This window comes from Triticum aestivum, chromosome 5A (assembly GCF_018294505.1).
Source record: "Triticum aestivum cultivar Chinese Spring chromosome 5A, IWGSC CS RefSeq v2.1, whole genome shotgun sequence".
NCBI lineage: Eukaryota > Viridiplantae > Streptophyta > Magnoliopsida > Poales > Poaceae > Triticum > Triticum aestivum.
The window spans coordinates 444711915-444737161 of NC_057806.1; the positions used below are offsets into that span (position 1 = coordinate 444711915).

General features: G+C 43.5%; 3 protein-coding genes and 1 long non-coding RNA gene across 4 annotated transcripts; 2 read left to right on the plus strand and 2 right to left on the minus strand.

Annotated features, from left to right (window-relative positions):
• Window positions 1–3817: 3817 nt before the first annotated feature.
• LOC123107107 (E3 ubiquitin-protein ligase SINA-like 2) lies at window positions 3818–5122 on the plus strand. The gene is made up of 2 exons (XM_044529107.1): window positions 3818–4088; window positions 4201–5122. Exons 1-2 carry the CDS (start codon window positions 3957–3959, stop codon window positions 5014–5016), a joined length of 948 nt encoding a protein of 315 aa, XP_044385042.1. The 5' UTR covers window positions 3818–3956; the 3' UTR covers window positions 5017–5122.
• A 1158-nt stretch (window positions 5123–6280) lies between these two features.
• LOC123103900 (uncharacterized) lies at window positions 6281–9457 on the plus strand. Its single transcript, XR_006450020.1, has 4 exons — window positions 6281–6424; window positions 7687–7825; window positions 7916–7975; window positions 8087–9457. It is a non-coding gene; the product is annotated as an uncharacterized lncRNA (long non-coding RNA).
• A 5279-nt stretch (window positions 9458–14736) lies between these two features.
• On the minus strand, window positions 14737–19361 carry LOC123103901 (uncharacterized). The gene is made up of 9 exons (XM_044525599.1): window positions 19121–19361; window positions 17897–18002; window positions 17444–17801; window positions 16422–16493; window positions 16271–16335; window positions 15903–16053; window positions 15727–15804; window positions 15546–15635; window positions 14737–15286 (listed from the first exon to the last, which is right to left on the minus strand). Exons 3-9 carry the CDS (start codon window positions 17699–17701, stop codon window positions 15164–15166), a joined length of 837 nt encoding a protein of 278 aa, XP_044381534.1. The 5' UTR covers window positions 17702–17801; window positions 17897–18002; window positions 19121–19361; the 3' UTR covers window positions 14737–15163.
• Window positions 19362–21197: 1836 nt separating this feature from the next.
• On the minus strand, window positions 21198–22844 carry LOC123107108 (pentatricopeptide repeat-containing protein At2g36730). Its single transcript, XM_044529108.1, has one exon. It carries the CDS (start codon window positions 22754–22756, stop codon window positions 21260–21262), a length of 1497 nt encoding a protein of 498 aa, XP_044385043.1. The 5' UTR covers window positions 22757–22844; the 3' UTR covers window positions 21198–21259.
• Between the last annotated feature and the right edge of the window lie 2403 nt (window positions 22845–25247).

A 25247-nucleotide genomic window follows, 5' to 3' on the forward strand; every position in this document is an offset into this window, starting at 1 on the left:
CAGAATTTCATCAAAATTACGAATTTTGCACGTAAAAAAGGATAAAATTTATGAAAATCAGCATGCTATTTTCAAATCTAAAAAATAAGGGTTCTGTTTTGATCGAAATGCTAAAATTTCAGCGCAAAAATATTATATATTATTTAAAATGAACATGCTTATTTCTGATTTGAAAACCAACATTTTTCAAGAAAGCATGATTTCAAAATATCACCCATTTTTTCATATTTCGAAAATGAAGTTTCTATTTTAACCTGCATGCTATTTACAGTTCTCGAAAACGAGGGTTCTATTTTGACCAAAACACTTAAATTTCAGCGCAAAAATATTATATATTGTTTAAAATGAACATGCTTATTTCATATTTCAAAATCAACAATTTTCAAGATAGCATGATTTCAAAATAGCACCCATTTTTCATGTTTCAAAAATGAGATTCCTATTTTGACAAGTATTTGATCAAAAATATTAATTTGGGCGTAAGATAATAATTATTTTTAAAGAAAATTAATACGCTATTTTTAATTTTAGAAAATAAGGTTTCTATTTTGAAATTTTGAAAACCAACGCTAAATTTCATGTTTCAAAATGAGAATTTAACTTTATTTTGACAACAAGTATGAAATTTGACTATAATTTAATCAAAATTCAAAAAAACTGCATGACAATGATAAAATTACGGAAAACCTACATCACTAAAAATGCATTATTTGATGGTTTCCACATTTCAATCCGTCGATGTGTTCATAATTCCTATCGAGGCTTCGATTTTGACCGGTCCATTTCAAATTTCAAAATGAGACCTCTAAGCTGATTAGAACTTCACAAAATAGTGCGAGTCCATCAAATATAGCAACAACGCAAATTACAGTGTCACAGGTCAAATAGCATCTAAAACAAGGTGGAGCACCGCATGAAAAATCGTCATCATTTTGTTCTCGCTCTTACATCTCAGAATTTGTATCCTTCTCCACCTTAACGTCTTGTGTTGACTTCACATTCTTTTCCTCCAAGAATCAACATTTGTTAATAGGATACAAAAGAAGAGTTGAATATGTACATTACACATGAACACGAAAACACTAACTTCACTAATTTTCGCCCGCAGCAGCAGACGCCAACTTCACTACTTTTATTCCCACAACTTTTGCTACAACATTCCTAGCAGGTCATTCTCTTCACCCCACATTTTATATGTTCTTCTTTACTGCCCTTTCTAGATCCTTTCCTGGAACGGTTCAGAAACATCAAACATGTAAAGGCAGACACTAACTTCGCTGATTTTCTTTGCACACCCTTTGTTGGAATATTTCTAGCAGACACTTCCTTGTCCTCTGGTTTCCCCTTCCTCCCAGATTTCACCTTTCCAGCACACCCCCGTTTCCAAATAGATGAATAGACTACCAACAAAGTAAACATGTTTAACTACACATCACAATGCTAAATACTCACTTTTTTGGTTTTGCACAATATTCTTCTGCATCCTCCAATATGGTCTCTTCTTGCCCCTCGCCACCTTACCATATTTTACATTTTGAATCTTTCTCTTCTTCTGCATCCTCCAATGGTCCATCTTCTTGATCTGAATCTTTCTCTTTTCTCTTCCTTTTCCTAGTGCCTTTAGCTTTCCTGGCAAAATTGAAGAAAATATTTTAACACTCTTCAGGGGAAGAAACTACACTATAAGCACGAATGGAAATGAACAAAGAGGTAAACATGTACACGAACTTCATGAGCTTTTTTTTGCCTCTCAACCTCCGACGCTCAGATTACGTCCTCTTGTTGGATTCTTCGGTAGTTGGTCTCCCTTTTGGAACTATTGGGATTGGATTTTCGACTTCATCGGCACAACATTCACGAGCAGAAAAGAAGTAGGCCGGCAAAGGAACAAACGATTTCTGACCATGATCCAATCAGTTTTTTCTTCGTCAACCAATATAATCTTGAGGAACTCCATCACGTCTTCTGTCACTTCTGTCTGTGATCTTTTAGCAGTGGTTGTTTAAAGCTTCACTACTGTCACTTCTGTCTGTGATCTTTTAGCAGTGGTTGTTTAAAGCTTCACTAGCCATGTTACACAGTTCTGGTACTTATTCATGTGCTCATACCATACATGCGTATCCGCGCAGTCCTCGAAGAACGAAACACTGGCTTGATATCCATTGTCCATCTTGCCTTCATAGAGATTATTGGATATATGTGCACACCAAGATGATACAGAACGAAAAATATATGTGCGCATGGATAATCCTCGCTTTCCATCTTTCCACATTTACAAGGTTCTGCAAATGGTGGTGACCTTGTTCCTATGGTATTCTTTCATGTTGGTCAAAAGGAGTAAGCATGGCTTCATGGGCGCAAGCCAAAAGACATTGCCCCGCTCATTTACAAAGCGTCAAAGAGAAAGAATTGGAAGGTTCGGGAGGCCCTCTCACACAATGCATGGGTCCTCAAGATCAAACCGCCCACCATCATCTCCGCGGAGCACATCACGCAGTTCTTCACTCTTTGGGCGCTTTTGCATGAGGTCCAACTTGATGATCTCACCGAGGATGACATTGTGTGGCATCCGCATACAAGGCACAATTCTTAGGGATGGTTCTTACACCCTTGGACAAAATGGTTTGGAAGGCTTGCCCCCCCCCCCCCCCCCCCCCAAAGTCAAGTTCTTCGCTTGGTTGGCGCTACAAGACAGAATTTGGACCGCCGATCTTTGGCAAAACGTGGGTGGCCCAACCGTGGTCTCTGCCCTCTCTGCATGAGAGTGCAGGAATGTGGGCCTCATCTCTTCTACAAATGCCGCTACATACGAAGGCTTTGGTCTTTGATCATTGACAAATACCATATTATCGGTCTTCACACCAACGGTTGGCCTCTGTTCGACTCAGTTGAGGCTTGGTGGGCAAGTATCTGCGACAACGCCACGCCAAATCACCAAGCTAAGGCGTCCCTTACCATGCTTGTTTCGTGGACTGTCTGGAACGAGCGAAACGCAAGGGTCTTCAAGCACAAGAGCGCTCCTCCAACTATTTTGCTTGCCTCCATAGAGACCGAGGCCAACCTTTGGATCATCGCCGGTGCCAAAAAATTAGGGTCCTTTATTTTGCGAGAGTGATCTCATGCCGTGTATTGAGTGACTTGTAACAAACTCTATTATCTCTTATTTAATGGATGAGGCAAAGCTTTTGCCTCCGTTTCAAAAAAAAAAAAAAAGCAAGCATGGCGTCTCGGCATGGAGATGGACCAGGCATAACGGCGCGCTAGTGCGTCAATGGAGATAGTGTTGCACCAGGCCTTGCAGATGCACCTAAACACTGCGACAACGACTTGACATGCAATTGGGCCATGATCTCCAACACATGCTACTCTCCATTGCCGTAACAGTCTCGTCACCCATGGATCATTTTTACTTGCGAGAACTTCAACTTATTATGGGCCTTACATAATGAAAATTCTAGAATTTGTAGATGAGCCTAATAAACTGAAAAAGGGGTACATTTTGGTGACAAAAAGGTGTGTTTGGTTAATATTAAGCATCAAAATATGAGTAGTTTTTTTAGAAAAAAATATGAGTTAGTTAGCGCTGATTCATATGATTATTGATTACAGTATATCTGAAAAGAGTTTCCAAAGCATCTTCGGACTGACATGCATGTTTAGCTGGAATCTTGACGGACTTCTATACGAGCCGGATTCAGACACTACTAATAAACGAAAACACACCTCCTATCTGACTCGAACAGAGGCTGCACGCATGCTACTAGGAAACGGACAACTTTGGCCCTTCATATACAGTTACATAGATTCGCCCCTTGTAATCGCCACAGCCGGGAGTCCCTCAAATTTTTTGGTTGAACTCTCGTTTCGCCGCCCAAGAAATTGCCGATTTTGTTGGCAAGGTTGCATTGTTGCTTGTTCGTTGCTAATCGCCGACATAAACCCGCGGTAGTGGAGGCATGGCTAATCGCCGACATACCAAGGAAGGAGGAGATGATCGGCAAGAGGAGGGAGAGGGCGTCGTCGTCCTCAAGAAGGACGTGCTGGACTGCCCCGTCTGCTCCACCCCCCTCAGCCCTCCCATCTTCCAGGTAATCATATTCATTTTCTTGTACATTAGTCTCATATATACTCTCATCACTCATGTGTTGTTGATGACGTTAATTCTTAACCACGTCCGGTTGATTCTCTGCATGCATGCAGTGCAAACTAGGGCACTTGGTCTGCTCGCCCTGCCGCGACAAGCTCCCGGGGAAGAAGAAGGCCTGCAGCGTGTGCTCTAAGGCCGTCTCCAGACGATGCCATGCGATGGAGCGCGTCGTCGAATCCATCGTCGTGCCGTGCTCCAACGCCGCGCACGGCTGCACCGCCATGATGGCCGGCGGCGAGAAGGCGGAGCACGAGGAGGCGTGCCCGCACGCGCCATGCTTCTGCCCGGAGCAAGGCTGCGGCTTCGCTGGCACGACGGAGGCGCTCCTGAACCACTTCGACGCCGAGCACGAGTGGCCGGTCACGGCGTTCAAATACGCCCAGCCGTTCGACGTGCCCGTGAAGGCCGGCATGCACGTCCTCCACGGCAGCGAAGAATACGAAGAAGACGAAGATGATGACAGCGACCTCTTCCTGCTCCACGTGGGGCCCCCGGACACCACAATGCGCGTGGTGTCACTGGTCCGCGTCCAGGCACACGCGCCGGAGTACGATATCGGGTGCTCCGCGAGCTTCTCCTGGTTCAGGGGCCAGACCCAGGTCGCGACGCTGGACACGATCCAAATCTCATCGCTCTCTAGCGGGGTGCCCGACTGCCGCTTCTGCATCGTACCCGAGGCTCCACCCATGGGCGACGGGCTTGCCTTCCTCAGTGTCACCATCGATGTGGATGTCGAGGATGACGACGAGCAGGAGGAAGCGGATGACGAGGAGGATGAGAGCGAATGGATGCGCAGGATGGCCTGGGTAGAGGTACCTGCCAACGGTGATGACGAGGATGATAAGGCGGATGATCACAATGATGATTGACGAACTCTCGCATTTGGAGCTCGTTAACTAGTCGTTCAAGGATGTATTGAGACTTCATACATACAATCTGGGCTTTTAGCACATTGCATTTGATTTTTTCCTTGAAGTGGTTCTGTTCTAATCTGCTATTCAGTCGTTTAAAAAGTGATCGGGTTAATGCTCCATTGGCGATTCAGTATCTTTCTTCAGTAATGATTATAGTCATTAGACTACTATACTAGGGTTTTTTACTCCAAATTTGATTTACATTAGATCGATAGAACCAACCAGATTTTTTTCATAAAAACGCCTTTATTAACTCAAAATGTGCCTGTCAGAAACGAGTCATGATTATACTACGATTTTCTCAAAATTTCAAAATAGAAATCTCATTTCCTAAAATTAGAAATAGCATGTTGATTTTCTTAAAAAAGTTAACTATTTTACGCGCAAAATCAATAGTTTGATCAAATACTGTCAAAACGGAAACCTCATTTTCAAGATATGAAAAATGTGTGATATTTGGAAATCATACTTTCTTGAAAATGTTGATTTTAAAATATGAAATAAGCATGTTTATTTTCTGAAATGCTGAAATTTAAGCGTTTTGGTAAAAAAAAATTAGAAACCTCATTTTCGAGATGTCAAAATATGGTGGTTACAATAGAAACCTCATTTTCGAAATATGAAAAATGAGGTATATTTTGAAATCATGCTTTCTTGATTTTTTTATTTTCCAATATAAAATATGCATGTTTATTTTAAAATATATATAATAATTTCTGCGCTGAAGTTTAAGCGTTTTGGTCAAAACAGAACCCTCGTTTTCGAGATTTAAAAATATGGTGGTGAAATAGAAACCTCATGTTTGAAATATGAAAAAATGGGTCATATTTTGAAATCATGCTTTCTTGAAAAAATTTGATTTTCAAGTATGAAATAAGCATGTTCGTTTTAAACAATATATAATATTTTTTGCATAGAGATTTCAGCATTTTGGTCAAAACAAAACCCTCGTTTTTGAGATTTGAAAATAACATACTGATTTTCATAAATTTTATCAATACTTAACGTGCAAAATTCATAATTTTGATGAAATTCCGGTCAAAACTGAAACCTTAAATTAACGGATTTGCTATTTTTCAGTCAGCTGATTTGCAATTGGTTTTCATTCAAATTTGTGTCCGCTCGATCTCGGGCGCGGTTTTCCTATCGGGCCAACCCGTTACCGCTGTCCCTCTGATTTCTCCTTTCCTTTTGAATATTTCCTTTCTGTCTTTACCCATTTCATTCGGCGGCACTAGAAAGAGCGACACAGAGAGAGAGAGAGAGAGAGAGAGAGAGAGAGCTACAGCGGCGGAGAATCATGGCGATTCCGAGCTCTTCCTCTGCTCGAGCTTGATTTCCGTTCTGCTGCTCCGTGGGTTTGGTAGGTTGTCCTCGTCTCTCCCCTTTCCCCCTTGAATTTCTCGTTTCGATGCTTATGCCCCTTCTAGATCCCCTGGCGTTTGATGTAGATGTAGGAGTAGGTGTAGATGTAGAGTTGGGTTCCCCTGGATTTTTTTTTTGTGCCGATTTGGCGGTGCTAGACTGGTAGGTGCTTGACTCCCCATGTCGATTTGGAATCTGCTTCCGCTAGTAGGTGCTCTTGTTTTTTATCCATACGAGTGTGTGATTCTGCTGGTGGTTTTTTGTGTGGTTAGAAGTGGTGAAAAGGTGTTTGATTTCCACTGGTAGGTGCTCTCTAATTTGATTCGGCTGGCTCGTTTCATGTAATCCCCTGGTCAAGTCGAATTTAATAGTTGTAATTTGATTCGGCTGGCTCTCTAATTTAGTGTATACGTAGATGCTCAAGTCGAACATCCTGGAAATTCACACGTAATCCCCTGGTCGTTTGATTTTTTTCATGCTCCCTTTTGTGTGGATGTAGGTGTTTGATCCCCTGTTCCAGGTTTTCATTTTCCTTGTAGTTTTGTGGAATCTATTTGGTGGGATTTCTGTTAGTTGTTGTTCAGTTTATGTGGTGATGTAGCCAAACCTTCCCATCTCATCTATATTGTATTTTGATTGGTGGTCAGATCCTCTGGCTAGATAATCTGATTTAATAGGTGCTAGACCCTCTTAGTCACAATTTAAGGTAGCAAACCTTGTTCATGAATTTTCTCTGCACTAGTAGATGTTGCATTGAGCTGTTGGTATTTTCAGTTGGGTGTGTAATTTTCAGTGTGGTGTTATGTAATTAGTGTTGTTCACTGCATTTGTAGTATCAGCAGGACCTTGCCTAGCTTTTACTATAGTTACAGTGCATGAGCAATGTACCTTTTCAGTGTTATTACATTGTAAGCTGCACTGTAATTATAGTGTTTTAGAGTGTAAATTCCAGAGTAGTTACAGTGTTGGTTCTTCAGTATTGTTGTCCCCTGCCTTTGTAGTATTTTTTCATTTTATGTATCAATGTATTCCATCAATTTTCAGCAGTGCAAGTTCCATAAGCAAGCAGCATAAGGTCTTTTTGTTCCATTAGTTTCCGGTAGTTCCCCAAGTGGCTTTGTTTTCTTATTTACCCAGTGGCTATTTTTAGTTTTTTAAAGTTATTTCTCATTTTGCTATTGCACATAACTCTTGTTAAGTTTTGTTGTTTCTTTAATCTTGTGAAATTCTAATTTTGTGATTCATGTAATCTGTTTATAGGATTTTTGAAATGGGTAGGCTATGGAAGGTCTCTCACAAGGACGTTCCTGTAGTTTCATCTTTTAGCAGTGCATATTCTTTGGATGAACCCTTTGTGCCTAATGACTTCGCGGAAGATGATTCATATCCTATGTCACCGGTAGTTATTTATGTATTCCCTTTCCTTTTCATTCTGTTTTTAGTTTTCACTTTCAGTTTATGTAATTTTCTTTGGTTGTCTTTTATTCAGGAACTATCAGAAGATGACGGCAACTTTGACAGAGCTCTATTCGAGTTCTATATGAATCATGTGCGTGCTATTTTGTTTACTTGCAGTAGTTGCTTCCATATGTTTGCGTTGACAGTCCTCTTCTTTTTTGTTTGGTTTTTATTCTTCTGAGAATAAAATGTCTGATTGTAGGAGCTCCGAAGAAGCTTTTGTGACCTTCTATGATTTTTTGCTTCTTTGCTTGTTCGCAACTTCAATCATGCAGATAAGTATGCGATGTTTACCTTGTATATAATCTCTGATTGTAGGAGCTCTGTAAATGAAAATGTTGCCTGAAATAAAATTTGTAGTTTCAAATTTTTGTAGAGAATTTTTCCAAAGTATTTGCGATTGTTTTGCTACTGCAAGCTACTCAAGCTTACATTTAGAATGAGATCTCGTGGCATCGTTAGAAGTTCCTCTTGAGCGGTTGTTCTTTTTATGCCTTCCATCTGAAAATTTGAAAAATAAGATGTCATTAATATCAATAGCCAAAATGCTGTGTTATTTATGATTTTCATTGACCAAGCACTGTTAATTGTGATCATTACTGAGAATGTAGTTTATTTCTTACTTGCAATTTCACTGTAAATGTTATTTCAGGGGAAATCAACACTGTATATTTAGGGGAATTATAATGGAACTTAAAGTGCAAATTTCAGTGTATTTGCACTGTAATTTGAGGGATTTTACAGTAGTAAATTTAGAGAAATTACACTGTAATTCCTGTGCAAATCACTGTAATTGCCCTGCGACTTACAGGGCAATTATTTTGGTTTCTCTTTGAAGGGTAACATCATTTTTCTAGATAGTGTTGCGGGTTTGTCAAAGTTAGGTGTAATTTCAGAGCAATTCAACTGTAAATCTGCAGATTTACAGTGTAATTCAATTACACTGTAACTCCACTGTAAATCTGTACATATGCTAGTGTAAATTACACTCTTTAAGGAATTCTACTGTAAATCTATAATTTCTACTGTAATTCAACTGAATTACTACTGTAATTTTGGTGTAAGTCTACTGTAGTTTTAGAGTCATCAGATTAGTGCCTAATGTGTTTGAATTTTCACTGTTAAATGAGTGCAAAATGACAGCATTATAGTTAAATGATCTGCTAGATAGTACATGAGCAATATAACAAAATGACTGGAATTATGTTTTCTAAATTTGCTCTGTAGTGTACCTCCAGTGTAATTGTATCTATGTACAATGTAATTGTATCTGTAAGTTGAGTGTAAATAGACAGTAATCACAGTAATCACAGTGTTCCTAATTTCTGAAAGTTTCAGTGTCAGTGTTTTTTTTATTGAAAGTTCTAGTAGTAATGGCACTGTAATATTTACACACTATAAGTGTAAGTAATACCCCTGATATGCCACTGTAACGGCAGTGCTAATTTGACTGTAAGTTTTGTGTAAATGACTGTAATTATCTACAAGTTCCAGTCATAGTGTCACTGTAATTTCAAACAGTATGAGTAAATACACTGTAATTTTAGTAGTTCCAGTGCTAATTTGACTGTAAGTTTTGTGTATCTAGACTGTAAACTGCAAGTTACCAATATACTGTAATGGCAGATTAATTTTCTCACAAATGGCTGTAAGTAGACAGTAATGACAGTGTTATTTGATTGTATTTTCTGTGTAATGACAGTGTAAGTTGACACAGTGGAGATACACATTTGTACTGTATTTTACAAATTACAGGCGCAGCTGTTTTGTGGTCCAGGGAACCGGATCAAAAGCAACAAACCAGTTTTGGTTTTTGGTTTTTTTTGGTCTTACTTTTAGCCCGACCCGTTTTAGCGAACATACAAACATGCACATGCGTGGGTTTTGTTCGTTGACATACAGGGAAAGAGACATGCGTACACTTGTCCTCTGTCTATTTGTTAGGAAATTTGATTGAAATCCATTTGCATTTCAGTCGACTGTCAAGTAGACAGTCCCTAAATTAAAGATATGAAACCAGCATGTAGTCCATATGAAAAAAACGTTAAATTTTCTTTCAGGAAATTGCATCATTTAGAAACTCTACTAAAAAAAGAAACACTCATTTTGACATTGTAGTCATTATTTTTATGACCAGATATCAAATGTTGGTCAAAATTCTAGTCCAAATATAAATGTTGGATTGGAAATTTGATTCAGCATAGCACATTTCATATTAAGGTGTGAAATGAGTTGAGTGTATTGTAGCCCTTAGTATAGTGAATATTAAACAACGACATTGCAGTGCTGATTTCCAAGGCAGTACATTTTGAAGGAGGGTGGGTGGTTAAATTACAGAACCAGATCTTAGTTCTCTTCCATCTAGAAGGGGCACATATATCAGTACTCAAAGCCACATATGGCGAAGGCTGGTGCAGGCGTGTTGGATGCATATGTGTGTCCTTGTCTTTTCTGCGCTAGAGTGAAGAAAAGGGGGAGGAGCGTGGCGGCGATTATACCGTGGTTGAAGATGATAACCTGCTTAGGTCTGGTTGTAGATGCTTCTGTTGTAGGGGTCTTCTCACAAGGTTTAGGGATGATGACACGGAGCTCCGAAGATCTTCGTGTTTTACACCCTTATTAATTCATAAATGATCTCCGGAATGTGTTAATCCCAAGATCTTCGTTGTTTTAGGATGCTCTTTGTTATTCTGGTTATTTGTGCGTGTGTTAGAGTGTGTACGTATGGATCAAGGATTTTGTATTATTTTTTGATTTGATTACAAGTATACTTTCTCAAAAAAAGTAGGCCACAAAATACAAGCTAGATATCTTCATATTTAATTGGACCCCAAAGTTGATAGTATCAAGTTCCAGGTACTGCATAACACCTACCGTTAGACACACAAGAATACTGCATATATATTTTAATCTGCCATTCAGTAAGGGTTCATCACATGGGTCAACGAAGCATCAGACCACTGGTCATGTTGACCTTAAGCCTACTTTCCTTTCAATGAACATGGACACAACCATTTTCGTCTTTTTTCATCATGGCACCCTTGATGACTTTTCGCCAGTTTTGCGTCATGACTGCACGCCGCCACTCTTGCCCATCATGAACCAGACCTTTTTAGATCCTCTGAAATACTCGTTCGTTTTTTTTTTCTTTTTTGCGGGGAAGAAATACTCATTGGTGACAGGCATAACCATGGGTTTATGTAGATAATTTTTGAGGTAGTCCTGACCATTTGCTTTGAGCTTCCAGCAAATGGAAAAGACCTCGTGGAGTCCCTCCTAACAACACATGCACCGGCATCTCCACTAGCCATATCTATTGCTTCATCTGTATTGAGCTTAACACATCCCAGATTAGGCACATTCCATCTCGGATTAGAGTTCACTTGCTTCAGCGGAGCTGGAGATGGGATGTCCAACACCCTTATTAATTCATAAATGATCTCCACGGATTACGTGGTTGGTACTGCACCTCACCATGAGCATACTTGTTTCTATTACTCCAAATTGCCCACATGGATGAAATAGCAATAGCAGCATGATCCTTGTTGATAAATTATTGGCCTGGCAAGTCCTTCCTTGCCGTAGGGTGCAACCAATGAAGCTTCAGTTCAAAGAAATTTGCGGTCACATTCCAAAACATCACCACATGATCGCATTGAATCATAGCATGAAATAAAGTCTCATCATTGTCACCACATATGGGGCATATGGCATCGCCGCGGTGAGAGGTAAATTCATGTGCGGTCCATTGGAATCATCTCCTAATGTTGCCACCCCCCCCCCCCCCCCCCCCCTCTCCCAAGCCCAAACGAGATTTATTTTTTATGAGGTACTAGTACTCCCTTCATTCCATAATGTAGTGCACCTATGCTTTCCGCGATGCAAGTTTGACCGTAAATTTAATTACTGAGACCGACTGCGGCGGGGCAAAGATTATACCACTGAATTCGTATTTTCGATATGAATTCAGTGATATAATTTTTGTCCCCACCACAGTCGGTCTTGTTGATTAAATTCACGGTCAAACTTTGAATCTCGGAAAGCACGGGCGCACTACAGTGTGGAATGGAGGGAATATGACTTTGTCCCATGTTTTGATGCACGCACACGCCCATCATCTTCATGCATGCACAACTCAGCTGCTCGACTGCTTGGTTGCTTCATCTCACCCGGCATTGCTACTCAAGCCCTAGGCTGCTCCATCTTATCTGGCGCGATTGCCGCCACACAGGCTCCACGCTGACTCACGCAAAAGCTCCACCTCAGTCCTCTGGGCCACACACGCAGCCAACGACAGGGAGCTCTGTGTCTTAGCCACTAATTCGTTGCTGCCAATGTTGTTGCCTGCATCTGCATGAGCAACCGGCTGGCCGGCCACTCCTCCAGTTCTTTTGTCGCTTGGTTCCCTTTATGAGTTTGATCAGTACTGCTGTTGACTCGGTCCTATTTGTTGGCAGATTTTGTCAACTAGTTATTTGTATTTTTTTGCGTGGAATGTTCAGCTAGTTACTTGAATTGTGACTAAAAAGAAGAATGAAAAGCTGATGGGCAATAGTACCTCCATGGTTTGGTAATGACTCGTTGAAGTTTCAAGGGTTCAGTGGTATATGTAAGCAAGTAGACAAGGGCCATGTTTGGTTCAAGTTTTGAACAGTAGTTGCATTACATACACTTCTCGACCCAGCCTGGTTGAGCAAAAACAGCCCAAATGCGTCATCTACAAGTTATTTGGTTGCCTGCATCTAGGTTCCCTGCATTAGGTAATACGCAAGTGCACTTTGTTTGGTTGCCTGCATTGGCCCAAGTGGCACATGAACACGGCATTTGGTTGCATACAGCATATATGGTATGCTTACCTTGTACCCTAATTGGCGAGCTTACCCACAATGATCACACCTAGCACACCAACGCCACGGACAGCAATGGCGATGAACTGGGCGAAGATGATGAAGTTCTTCAGCTTCAACCCAAACCGACGATTCACCTTAACACCTTCCACTTTGACACCTTCAACCTTGCCACTGTCAACATTGCTGCCTCCATGCTTTCGCACCCAGTCGGAGTAAGCTTGTTTTGCTGTCTGCCTAGTCTTGAACCCTCTATGGCTGCTGTTGTTATACGATGCCACTTGTGCACTAGCTTCTTCCCATGAACTGTAAACCCCTGGAGCCTTACACATCTTGTTCAGCACGAACGTGGACATGAACGACTGCCACTTCATGTTGTTCGACCTACCATCCTTCTTTGCCTTTGTTGTTGCTACCTTGAGTGCAGCGGCAGCAGCAACAACAACAGCAGGAGGAGTTTGCTCAACAAGCACTACTGACACATAGACAGAATCAGACGTGAACACCTCTGAATCAGGTGCCATCTCAAACATAGGTTGTGAGTCCTCGACAAACGATGGAGGAAACTGGCTGTCGGACAGGACAAGGGCCTGACTAAGATCTTGCGTCTGCGTGGTCATGTCCTACAATCGTACAATCCATAAAAGCAAGAGCATACATGTGCATGGTCCATCACTACCAAGCACATGCTTCATCACTATCATACTAAGCACATGGTTCATCGCTATCATACTAAGCATGCATGACAATCTATGAGCAGGAACATACATCTACAACAACAACATATGCTACAAATGGACCACCAATAGCTACAAATCATAGATCTAAGTATGAATCAACACAAGCACAAGGTTCAACTTCAAACTCTATTACCAATCTAGCCTACCACATGCTTGAACATCTAACCATACCACCAATCGCAACCGCAGCATAGCAATCAACCATATGAGCTCACAAATCAGAGCACCAATCAACCATGCATCTACATCAAACCCTAGCTGCAGCTCAGATCTAGCTAGAAAGAACAAAGAGAAAGGAGGATTGAACTCACAAAGGCCATGGTTGCAGTTCGAGGACGAGGGGGGACGGTCGTAGAAGATCACCGCCGGCCGGTGAAGGACCGCCAACGCCGTGGACCGCCGGCCGATGAAGATCACCGCCGGCCGGTGAAGGACCGCCGATGCCGTGGACCGCCGCTTACCTGCTCGTCGGTGCTGATGCGTGTCGGCGGGAAAGCTCGAAGGGAGGGAGAATGGTGGTGGGATTTGGGGGCGGTGAGGGAGGGGGCTAAATAGGGGCGGACTCGGCGGGAGGTGAGCCGAAATCCTCCCGCCGATTTTTCGGCGACACGGGCGAGTTCGCGCCATCTTCCTGGTCGCGCGAGGAGAGAAGCGCGTCGCCCTCCCCCGCGTCGCCCGAGCCAGGCTCGTGAGCTACTGCCGACTCGGGCGTTTCCCCTGGGCTTGGCCTGGAGGTGCTTTAAGTTTCATGCCATACGGGCCATACAGTAAACACAGGCAACCAAACGGGCCAAGCTAGGCCATATGCAGGCAACCAAACACGCCCAAGATGTATGTTTTGGTCTAGTTCTTTTTTGAACTATATATGTACTTTGCCACCAATATAGGTAATATGAATATCATTTTGCCTTCAGGCTACCAGTTCTAGTTTATTGCGGTGGTTAAAAAAAATTGGCCCCCCATGCATTCTTGTCAAGCTTCGCCAGGGAGGGACGAGCAGGGGCCTGCCGCCCCCCCCCCCCCCCCCCCCCCCCCTATACTCGAATCCTGGCTCCACCACTGCTTCAGGAATACTCAAAATAAGGTCACTAACGTCACAGGAGTGGATCACCACATAAGTGCCAGCAACGCATGGCCCAGTTGCATATGGGGTCGCAAAATTTTCATTTCGGGAGAGTATAAGCACCGTACTGATCCACTAACACTGTCTACCCTAGCAATGAGATCATGCGCCGCTACATTTTGCAGTCGAGGAACCAAGATCATGCGCAGAAGCACTACCAATTCATGTTACTCGGGACATTAATAATACAATTCTAGCAAGAGTACATATTTTTCTTGTAAAAACAACAAGCATGTAAAGACTATAGGCAAAACAGTGGCCTTCAGAAAAGCCGCCTGTCGGCTATATATTTTTAAGTTAACAGTTGGGACCGACATACACGGTCCAAATGGCTTTCTTACTTTATACACACCACTCACCGAGACTCCCTGGCCAACGCCAACCCTAACAGAATCCGGAAGCACAAACTGGGACACGTCTCAGAACGTTACACTCTGGGCAATGACGTAAAGTACGTAAATAACATGGCTCTGCAGTGGCAGCAGACCATAACTCCTTTGGTGATTCGCGCAAGCCAGCAATCCAATGTAGCCGCAGCCGCCAGCCGGTCGCTCATCGGCACGACATCTTCAAGGTTGTGGTTCGTGCTGGGGCGTGGCAGGAGAATCTGGTGCTATGGTGAAATGCACTCCTCTTCCTTGCCCAGACTGAAGGATGAATGCCACCTCAGTTGCTGCCAACGCAGCTGCCTCCTGAACATAAGTACCGTACAAAACAGCGAGCAAGTTAGTGGTTACATAGGCTCAAGTGCAAATTTTGACAAGGAACACATCAAATAAGAAAGACAAGATTTGGTAACTCAATTTCAAACAACTCATATAGGATAACAAAGCAGATCTAACTGAATTCAGAGCTCAAGGAACATGGCAATGCAGCATTATAAGGTGTTCCAAACAAATGCAGAAGCAGCAAAGAAAAGAAAGATGCATATGATGGCGGTGATGTACTAACCTGTCGATGTCTGCGACGCTGCAATATACTAATTGCCCAAGCCATTATATAGAATGGGAGAAGAAAACCAGCCGCACGCAGTAAGAAAAGCTGCCAAACAATGAACCACAGATATGAATACTGATGATAATGTGCGGAGAGATGGTGCCTCTCGCATATCTTAAAAGAGTATTCCGCTTACTGAAAACATTGCTGAAGTGTCATCATCGTCTTCATCAGTTAGAGTCAATGCATGCCTCAGTAGTAGGAGAGCCATTAACTGAACACAGGGGAAAACATAAATAAGTAGGCAAAAAACATGCTATTACATGTTCAATAAAGGTAAATAAATCTGCAGACTGCAGTGCAGGAACTCACGACAAGAGCAGCAGATCGGCAAAAGGCAGCAGTGCTGGCATTCGTGGCTGAATAATCATCATATTCAGCTTCCATAATGTGGTTTTGTGCTACTGCCAGGATCCTAGGATCACGCAAGTCAAATGCTGTACCAGTAATGGTCCAGCCACCACTGCACACACCAAAAAAGGAGTAAATAACAATTGAATACTACTCCCTCCGATCCAAAATAAGTGTCGTGGTTTTAGTTCAAATTTGTACTAAAACCACGAAACTTATTTTCGATCAGAGGGAGTATATATAAACATGACACCAGACATACAGAATAAAATAACTTATGAAGTAGAATCAAGTATCTATGTCTTGAATGCTACGAAATTATGCCATGCCTTATATCAATGGTAGTTTCGTCAGGATGGGGTCTGGGAGGTGCAGTGTACCCATGTTCATACGGCTGCAGTAAGGTAATTTCCAACATCAGTTCAGAGTCGTATCTGGTGGGACGGGCATACTTTATAGAACATTTAAAAATAAATTCACCTCATGGCAGATTTCACATGTGACATCTCCTTTCTCATTGCACCATCTTTGTACACAAGCCCTATGCGCATACTGCACAAAATAAAATATGTGAGAACATTATCCATACACTTTACCTAGGGAGAGACCCAAACATATTGGACAAGCATGGCAACAACCCAACAAGAATCAACTTGGAGATCTATTAGTTAAGGGCATAAGGACTGGCGTGGACACAGATGGAACAGAGAGAAAGCTTGATTCCATTTTTCAGGTACAAATATAAGAAAAATGTATGATTTGCTGGGAGGGAGATCACAAAAAATAGAGCACTACTAAGTAGAAACATCCAATCTCGTTCAGGTTTCAAAGAATCGTGACATATCAATCCAGGATGAATCACATTTGCAAATTGCCTATTGTCTATCTTAAATGGTCCATACGCACGTCAAATGAATATGCTCCAAAGCATGATGATTAGAGAACACCAAGAGGAATCTTCAACAAAATATGGACGCCAAGAGAACTATGCCATGAAGGATAAACAGTACAACAATATAACTACGCAATGAACTAAGCTCTGACATAGGAAAATCAATGATTTTTTAGTCAGTTCTTGTTTAACAGGATATACTTAGTACCTGCTAAGTTGATAAAGCTGCAAACAATGAGATAACTGAAATATTATGAGAATTATGCTGCTTGTGGTGGTAACATGAGCACAATATTTTGGAGTTTTTTTTTCCAAATGTCTTTGGAAAGTTAATCAAATCAGTGTCCCAAGTAATAGCCGACATTTGAAGGATAGTGTTGACCCCTAATCAAACAAATAAGAAGGCCAGATTGACTAACAGAGAACCACATAGTATAAACTACCAAACAAATGCTCTAAGGAGCATACCAAATAGATATATAGGTAAACACTGGTGCGACAAGTTAATCTTGTCAAATCACATATGCTTCCAGATAAATTGATCAAATGCAAATTAATAACAATAAAAACTTCAAGTAACAAAAACCAGAGTTTACTGAATGATGTGAACCTTTACACTGCCGGTGCAAGCACAGGGGCTCTCCAGGTTCTTAATGTCATCTTCCTCCTGACAAATACGGCACTCCGTAATCTGCAGAAGAGGTTCTTCTTCAGGAACCATGCTGTCTCCAACTGCAAAAAAGGAATGCCCTGTAATGGGCAGTGCAGTGGTGTCCCTCGATGAGGAGCTCTTGGGTGCTCCAGTGATCTCAATGGGTTCAGGCACCATTAGGCGATCAACATTCAGCATTAGATGATCCTTCACCATTTCTACTAAGTAACAAATTTTCAAACAAAAGAACTCTTTTAAAGATCCTGTTAGATCTGCTCAGAGTCCGGAATCTGATTGCTAAATAAATCTTAGCGTCCTGGTAGGAAGAGAAAAAAAAAGGAGTCAACAAATGACATGATTTCTTATAAAAACACTCACGAAAGAATAGGCACGTAACAGCTGAAAACCTACAATTCAACAATTATGAAGCGGATGAAGAAATTTTCCTATTTCCACAATGAGGGACCAGCGTCCTTGGTGAGAGATAAGAGGCACCAAATATTAGAGGTCCACCTTTCTGCACGAAAGTTATGCTTTCAGTAACAACAGGAACTATTAACTTACAACGAGACTCAAAATGAAGCAATCGGCGAGTTCATAAATAATGTTTCTACTTTCCACAAACACTCTAAACCGCTTACTATATGTAAAACAACTTTGCTCTCCAAATAGCAGTGTCCATCCCAACCTTCTCTAGAAATACACATGTTTTCAAAAAGACTGGAAGACTAAACTTTGATAGTTTTCGTCAAGCTGGCCTCGCATATACTCCCTCCGTAAACTAATATAAGAGCGTTTAGATCACTATTTTAGTGTTCTAAACACTCTTATATTAGTTTACAGAGGGAGTAAATCATAGGCAGTGGAAACCAATATAGTAAAATAATGGATACTAGCAAAAGAAATTAAAAGCATAGCATTTCTATCCTCCCAACTTCTAATCACAGAACGACATTCCCAGCACAACAATTGTACAAATGTATCATATGCACCGCTTGTGCCAATAAAAACCAGCCTGAAGCCTATCAAATTACTATGGCTAAAAACTGATGAAAATGCTGTTTCACCCAATCTGGGTTGATGAGAACTTAAGGATGCTCCCACCATCGTCCTCAATTTTAGAGTATGCAGGACGAGGGATGTAAAGACTAACACGCCAATAATCATGTCTCCCTAGGGAAACACTATCTAATACAGTAATACTCATCTATACCAACTGCATAGAGCAGGAGCGCGCCCCCCCAAAAAAATTGCAGCGATTGAATCAGTTTCCTCGCACTCCTTTTGCCCTTTAGACAGCGAAATGTCGCCTAAACCATCAAACCCAAGCACGGATTCGAGCGAAACGAAGCGCACCGACAGACTCCGAATCCCCAATCGCGGAGCCCCAGCGCCACAATCGACCACTATCGCATCGAATTCGCCGAAACCTCCGCCCGAATTCAACGAAATGCCCACGCCGACGACCGATCCCGGGCAAATTAACGCGGCTGCGGAGAGACCGCAGGACCAAATCTCGCCTCCCCCCGCGCCAGAATCCCAGCGCAACGCGACGCGGCAGCCGATTCGAGAGAGTAAAATCGGGGGAAATGGGTGCGGGGGAGGAAGGAAGGGGGGGGGGGGGGATTTCGTTACCAGGGGTAGAACTCCCAGCGGCCTGGTGCGGGCTCCGGCCTCCTCCTCCTCCTCGATCTCGCCCCGTGCGGTGGGCGCTGCCAATATATGCCGGCAATCACGACGGGGAGCTGCGCCGCGGGGCCCACGGGCGGGTAGGTCGCCTTCCACACAGCGCGACGCGCGGCCCGGCCCTACCTGCCAGCGAGAGCGGGCAGCCAACCAGCCACAGCCTGCGGCGCCCTGGCCGTGCGGCGTCGTTCAACAAGAAACGAATAATAAAATACACTAGAAAAAATTATTCATATGTGGGTAGTATGAAAAGAGAGCAAAATGCGTGGGAGAAATTATTTTTATTGGGTAGGTTTGGCGCTCACCCGGGCAGGCACCGGCGCTCCCTTGTAAATGGCGAGGGGGGACGGGCAGCCCCTGGGAGGTAGGAGCCAATATTGGGAGAGAACGACATGTTTACCACATGCCCGGGCTTTTCTTGGCGCGTCCCTGCAATAGCATTGGTTCATGGACACGTTTGCGTGGGAAATGCTATTATGAGGATGCCATGGTTCTATTTTTTGCAAGGGAAATAGTGACGTTTGAATTTGTGATTGTCTCCATTCAAATGTGCATTCGTAACGATTATTTTGTCAATGTGCGACGTTGTTCTTTAACGTGAAAATACATCAAATTGAGGGACTTTTTTAACACAACACAGTCAAAGTCGCTCACATACACGAGCATGCACTCACATCTATAAATGCACGCACACACATCCTACCCTCATGAGCACCTTTGAGAGACTGAGCCGGCACATCATCTTAAGATTGACGGAGTAGCCACGGACGCCTTCGTAGCCGACGGGAACATCTACTCCACTGAACGCACATCGGCGAAATGGCTGAAAGAAATTCAGAAATAATGCGAACACAAATGTGAGTCTAGGACTTGTACTCTGGTGACTGTTCTCCTAACCATTCAACCACATATTGGTTCACAAATTGAGAGAAATTGCTCAACATAACCTAGGCCCGTGTGAACTCACTTCTAAAAACTTTAGTGAAAATTATGTTTCTATGTTTTGATAATTCAGGAAAAATAATCACATGTGGAGTATACGAAATATAAGAAAGCTAGTATATTATAGCTTTCTTATGGCCATCTGAGCCCCGCGTGAAAATACTTGTAGCTTTCTTATGAATATAATAAATATAAGACATCGCAAAAAATATAATAAAGATAAGAAAGCTATAATTATAGTAACTTCCTAATTCTTTAAAGTAATCACAATTAAAGGGTTGAAATTTTAAAATTATTTTATGCAAATTGTTTGATTTCTATAATTGAATTGTATACAAGTTTTTCTTGAAGATTCTTCATACTATATTTGAGACCATTAACCCCCCCCCCCCCCCTATTTGAGTCAGACATCTTTGAAAAATTCTTTTTTTCCCTACGATACAGTCAAACAAATTTCAGATCAATCAATCATGTCAAATTCAAGTGGACATGATACTGTAAACCTACATTTCTCTTATTCCTTCAGTTTTTTATCTCAAGCTGTCCATGTGTTTTCTTCAGTGAGTTCTTATCTGATTTTTTCTTTACCCGGCAATCATTTTGCAAGACTGACATTCGTTGAAGATGGTTCAAAATAAATCCCACATAGTTTCTTTTCTCACAAACAGTACCGCTGCCAAGGAGATCCAGATAAATAGATAATCTACCCAACTCTGGCCATTGTTGGTGATCAGATTGTTGATGTGGGATGTGGAGTCTCCGATAATTAAGATAAACAATTTCTGCACGTTCGTTGGCTACCTTGACTTAACAGTGTCCATTTAAGTTTAGAAATAAGAAACTTGGGTAAGTTTCTGTTTTGAGGGAAAATTCCAGAAAATTTAATAAAACTTGGTTGTTCAGTTATCAGCATAGTTGCATCCAGAGCATTACTATGCATACGAGGAATTTTCGTACTACACTATTCCATCACCCTCCGATGGAATGACCAGACCAATATCCTACACAAGTACACATGATTGTATTATCATACTGAGATTCTACTGAAGATGTTGGACGCAAAGCAATTTCATTTCATCAATGGTTAGACGTGGCACAATCAACATATACAAACGTATCATCAGGTAAAGAATGCAAACTATGTAATCATTCAGCATAAATAAGCGAATTCCCATCAATAAGTTCACATTTTCTCATGTTGAGATTCAATTCATGGACAAGGCTACAAGCCCGATCATATTCTGGGCAAGAATCATCCCCAGCGATAAAGCGATGCACCAGCCCCCCAACCTCGATGCAGCTCTCACCTGCCATCTTCTTCATCCCCCCTTCCCTCATCACCCTCCTCGCCTTTGCCGCCTCGTCCCACGATCCAACATCGCAGTAGATGTTTGCAACCATCACATAGTTCCCGCTTCTCTTGGGCTCCAGCTCGAGCAATCTCTCCTGCACCTTGCTGACAATGTCAATGCAGTCCTTGGAGCTGTGCATCTGGCAGGCGCCCAACAATGTCCTCCATACAACTGGGTCAGCCTCGAGAGGCATGTCCATAACAAAATCATAAGCTTCCTGGAGGCGACCGTTACGCCCTAGGACATCGACCATGGCGCTGTAGTGTTTCATCATTGGCTCGATCCTGTATACATGCCGCATTTCATGGAAAAACTGACGTCCCTCGTCGACCAGCCCAGCATGGCTACACGTGCAGAGCAGCCCGAGAAATGTGACATAATTGGGCGCAACAGATGCACCCTTCATCCTTTCGAACAGCTTGAGCGCTTCCCGGGCTAATCCATTCTGTGCAAACCCCTGGATCATTGCGCTCCAGGTCCAGACGTTCCACGCCGGCATCCTCTCAAACAAGCGCCAGGCATAACTTACCAAGCCACACTTGGCATACATGTTCACTGCCGCCGTGCCAAGCTGAAGCGTCATGTCCAGCCGCCGGGCGACGACCTGCCCATGCGCCCACTTGCAGAGCGGCAAGTTGCCAAGCTCAGCGGCGGCGGACATCATGCACACGAGCGTGGTCTGGTCAGGCTCGAACCCGGCTTCTACCATCGCAGAGAACAGGCCAACGCACTGGTCGTGGCAGTCGTTGTCCACGCAGGCAGTGAGCGCCGTGTTCCAGGACACCACGGTCCGGCGCGGCATTTCGTCGAACACCTGCATGGCGCGCGCCGGTTGGCCACAGGCCGAGTAGGCGGCCATTAGGGCGTTTCGTACGTAGACGACGGCGCAGTCCAAGCCGTCCTTGACGGCCTCCGCGTGTGTGGAGGCGACGAGGGGAAGGGATCCCGGTGCGAGGCGCGCGAGGGCCTTGAGAACGTGCGGGAGCGTGTGCGCGTCAGGGCATAGGCCGCTGCGGCGGAGGTGGACGAAGAGGCGGGCCGCTGCGGCGGGATCGGGCGAGGAGGCGAGTGGGGGGAGGAGGAGGTTGAAGAGCGCGAGGGGCGGAGAGGGGAGGGACAGGAGGAGGCGCTGCGCGTGGTGGAGGTGGGGAGAGGGCAGGGAAATGAGGCGGCGGAGGAGGATAGGGCCGAGGGAGGGGAGGCGGCCTGAAGTGAGGAGGTTGGCGTGGAGCTGCCGTATTTGCTTCACGGTGGCGGCGCCGGCGATGAGAGCGGCCAGGGAAGTGGCCATGCCATGGAGTGCTCGTGCTCGTGCTCGACGCCGTCACGCCGTTTGCGCAGGTAGACCGCGGCTGGTTTTGTTGGGCTGGGCTGGGCTGGGCTGAAATGCCCCAGTGGTCGGTCCATAAACTCCACCTAACCTACTCCATTTTGTTGCAACTCGACCACAGTTTCAGAAGGTTGGACCGCAACTACACCCCTGTTGCAAACCGACGACCACTTCATCCACTCCAGGAGAGCACCTCCGCTGCCGGTCCACTCTCGTTGCCACTCGAGCAAGATCCTGCCAGCGGCGGCGATGTCCATGCCAACGAGGTCGGCTGGCAAGTCGAGGAACAGAAACGAAGCGGTCACGACTAACTCTGGGGGCATCGCGTCCTCGTGCAGGAATAGGCAGACGCGGTGGTCGCCGGTGGGTGGGAGCAAGCGTGCCATAGACGACGACATGATAGGACGAGGAGCCTGGCGTCATCGATGAGAGGCCTAGCACTTTCTTGCAAATCGGCTGCGGGAGCAACTCATCGTATATGGCTGCAGCGCTATGGAGGCGAGGTAGCTGAGCAGACGTTATGGGGGTCAGGAATATTGCACATCAAAGTCGGCGCAATCGAGGCGACAAGGAGCCCGACAGCAGGCCTGCCGATAGGCCCACCTTATACAAAACGATAGGAGGGAGCTTGAGGGAAGGGATAGACGTCCTCAGATCATCTTGGTCCTAAGATTATGACACCAGTGATCTCTCTTTGTAAACCCCTAGCCTTCACCGTGTACTAGAACCATAAGCGCGCCTTGCTGCGCAGTTTTACTTTTCTAACCTTTATTTGTTTGATTGCTAATTCATGAAGCAATAACGGTAAGAGGGTGGTGGAAGTGAGAAATACTTGGAAGTTGCGGCACTGCATCAAAGTATACGGCTTCTAGTTTTCCATATTGATTATTCATATGTGTATTAGAATCAAAATAGAAAGAACATATCTGAAATAAAAGCAATGCTTTGCACTGACTAAACAGAAAAGGGAATGAAGCATGTTTATAGCGACCTCTAAGAGGAAGAGACAGAAATGGGAGGATCAAAAGATAATAGTACAAATGATTGATCTATGTACATAAGCATCCGGTGACAATTAACCAAATAATTTTCACAAAAAACTTAGTTATCATCTTGCTTTCTTGTTTAGTTCCAATTAAGTTCGGTTAGAGACCATACTCCTTACGCTTGGAACCATATGCTAATTAATACTCCCTCCTCTAAAATATAGTACATACTTTGTTTTGAAAAGTGAAGATCCACATGTACTTCAAAAATTTATTTATTTAGTACTTCTGATATTGATAGTTTATTCTAGAAACTTAGTCAAACATGGACTTTTGAAAAAAAACTAATATACATTGCACTGTCAAACAGAGAAAGCATAAAGCATGCCATGTATAAACTGTCAGAGGCTGTTAATCCACAAGCGCGGACATGGTACTCAAGCAGTGAAGCATGAAGCTTTCAGATTGAAACCTTACACGCTGAGATAAAATCCTTGTATATTCTCCTACTTGTTTAGCCCCGAAGTGAGCGATATTGAATTTTAATCAGGTTGCCAAAGAAAGGATGTCAGACGGAGAGGAAGGAGGTACTGGGAATCATACTGCATACCTTGTGGACCATGGCATGTTGACGAAGGCGAGTAAGTTCTGAAGACGACAGTCGTCCCTGTCCAGCACCGTTGCTAGTCGTGGTGGCCTACCTCGTCGGCTGCTCCTCCAGGCCATGAGTGTCGTTATTGTTGGACGCTAATTACCGCACAAATAAAGGGGAGAAAGAGCGATGGTTGCACTACTAGGGAAAAGGCTAGCAGCAGCGTAGGTTTTAGGTGTATCAGTAGCGCGGGGACCGGCGCTACTAATAAGGCGCTACAGCTAACACGTAGCAGTAGCGCGTGCTCACCAGTGCTACTGCTACACAAGTGTAGCAGCAGCGCGCTTAATGGAAACTCGCTACTGCTAATAGCTATAGCGCGCTTCTCCTGTGCGCGCTACTGCTACTACCGCGCTGCTGCTAACTTTTCTCCACTCGCTACTGCTAATTTTAATAGTTTTTTGTTTTTTTCGGCATATTTGTTTTGTATTTGAACAGGCTTTATAGAAGAATCTTTAACACATACAAATGCCTGCGAGACCACAAATGTAATCATAGCATATACATACAAATAGTCTCATCATAATCATCATCCAATACAAAGTGGTATCTTGTCATCATCTCGAAAATAGCGATACATGCAAGTCTCGAATACTTGCAACTACAACGTCATCCATCTAAACAAAGGTATACGCGAGAAGAGCTATCACTATGAGTGAGAGCGGAACTATGCAGTACATGAGGTGGCGGTTACGAGTCCTCTCTCGCGCTAGCGTGAACCTCAAGTAACTAGCTTCTCCTTCTTGTCTGCTTTTGAAGCCTTTATGGCTGGCGCCCGAGAACCCATTCACTTGCGCCTGACACTCATGCCACT

Coding starts and splice junctions, on each gene's coding strand:
- LOC123103901 (XM_044525599.1), bottom strand. CDS start 17,701: ATGGTGAAGGATCATCTAATGCTGAATGTTGATCGCCTAATGGTGCCT. Junction 16,054..16,270: donor GAAACTACCATTGATATAAG/GCATGGCATAAT, acceptor TGGTGTGTGCAG/TGGTGGCTGGACCATTACTG. Junction 15,805..15,902: donor GCCGATCTGCTGCTCTTGTC/GTGAGTTCCTGC, acceptor CCCTGTGTTCAG/TTAATGGCTCTCCTACTACT.
- LOC123107107 (XM_044529107.1), top strand. CDS start 3,957: ATGGCTAATCGCCGACATACCAAGGAAGGAGGAGATGATCGGCAAGAG. Junction 4,089..4,200: donor TCAGCCCTCCCATCTTCCAG/GTAATCATATTC, acceptor GCATGCATGCAG/TGCAAACTAGGGCACTTGGT.
- LOC123107108 (XM_044529108.1), bottom strand. CDS start 22,756: ATGGCCACTTCCCTGGCCGCTCTCATCGCCGGCGCCGCCACCGTGAAG.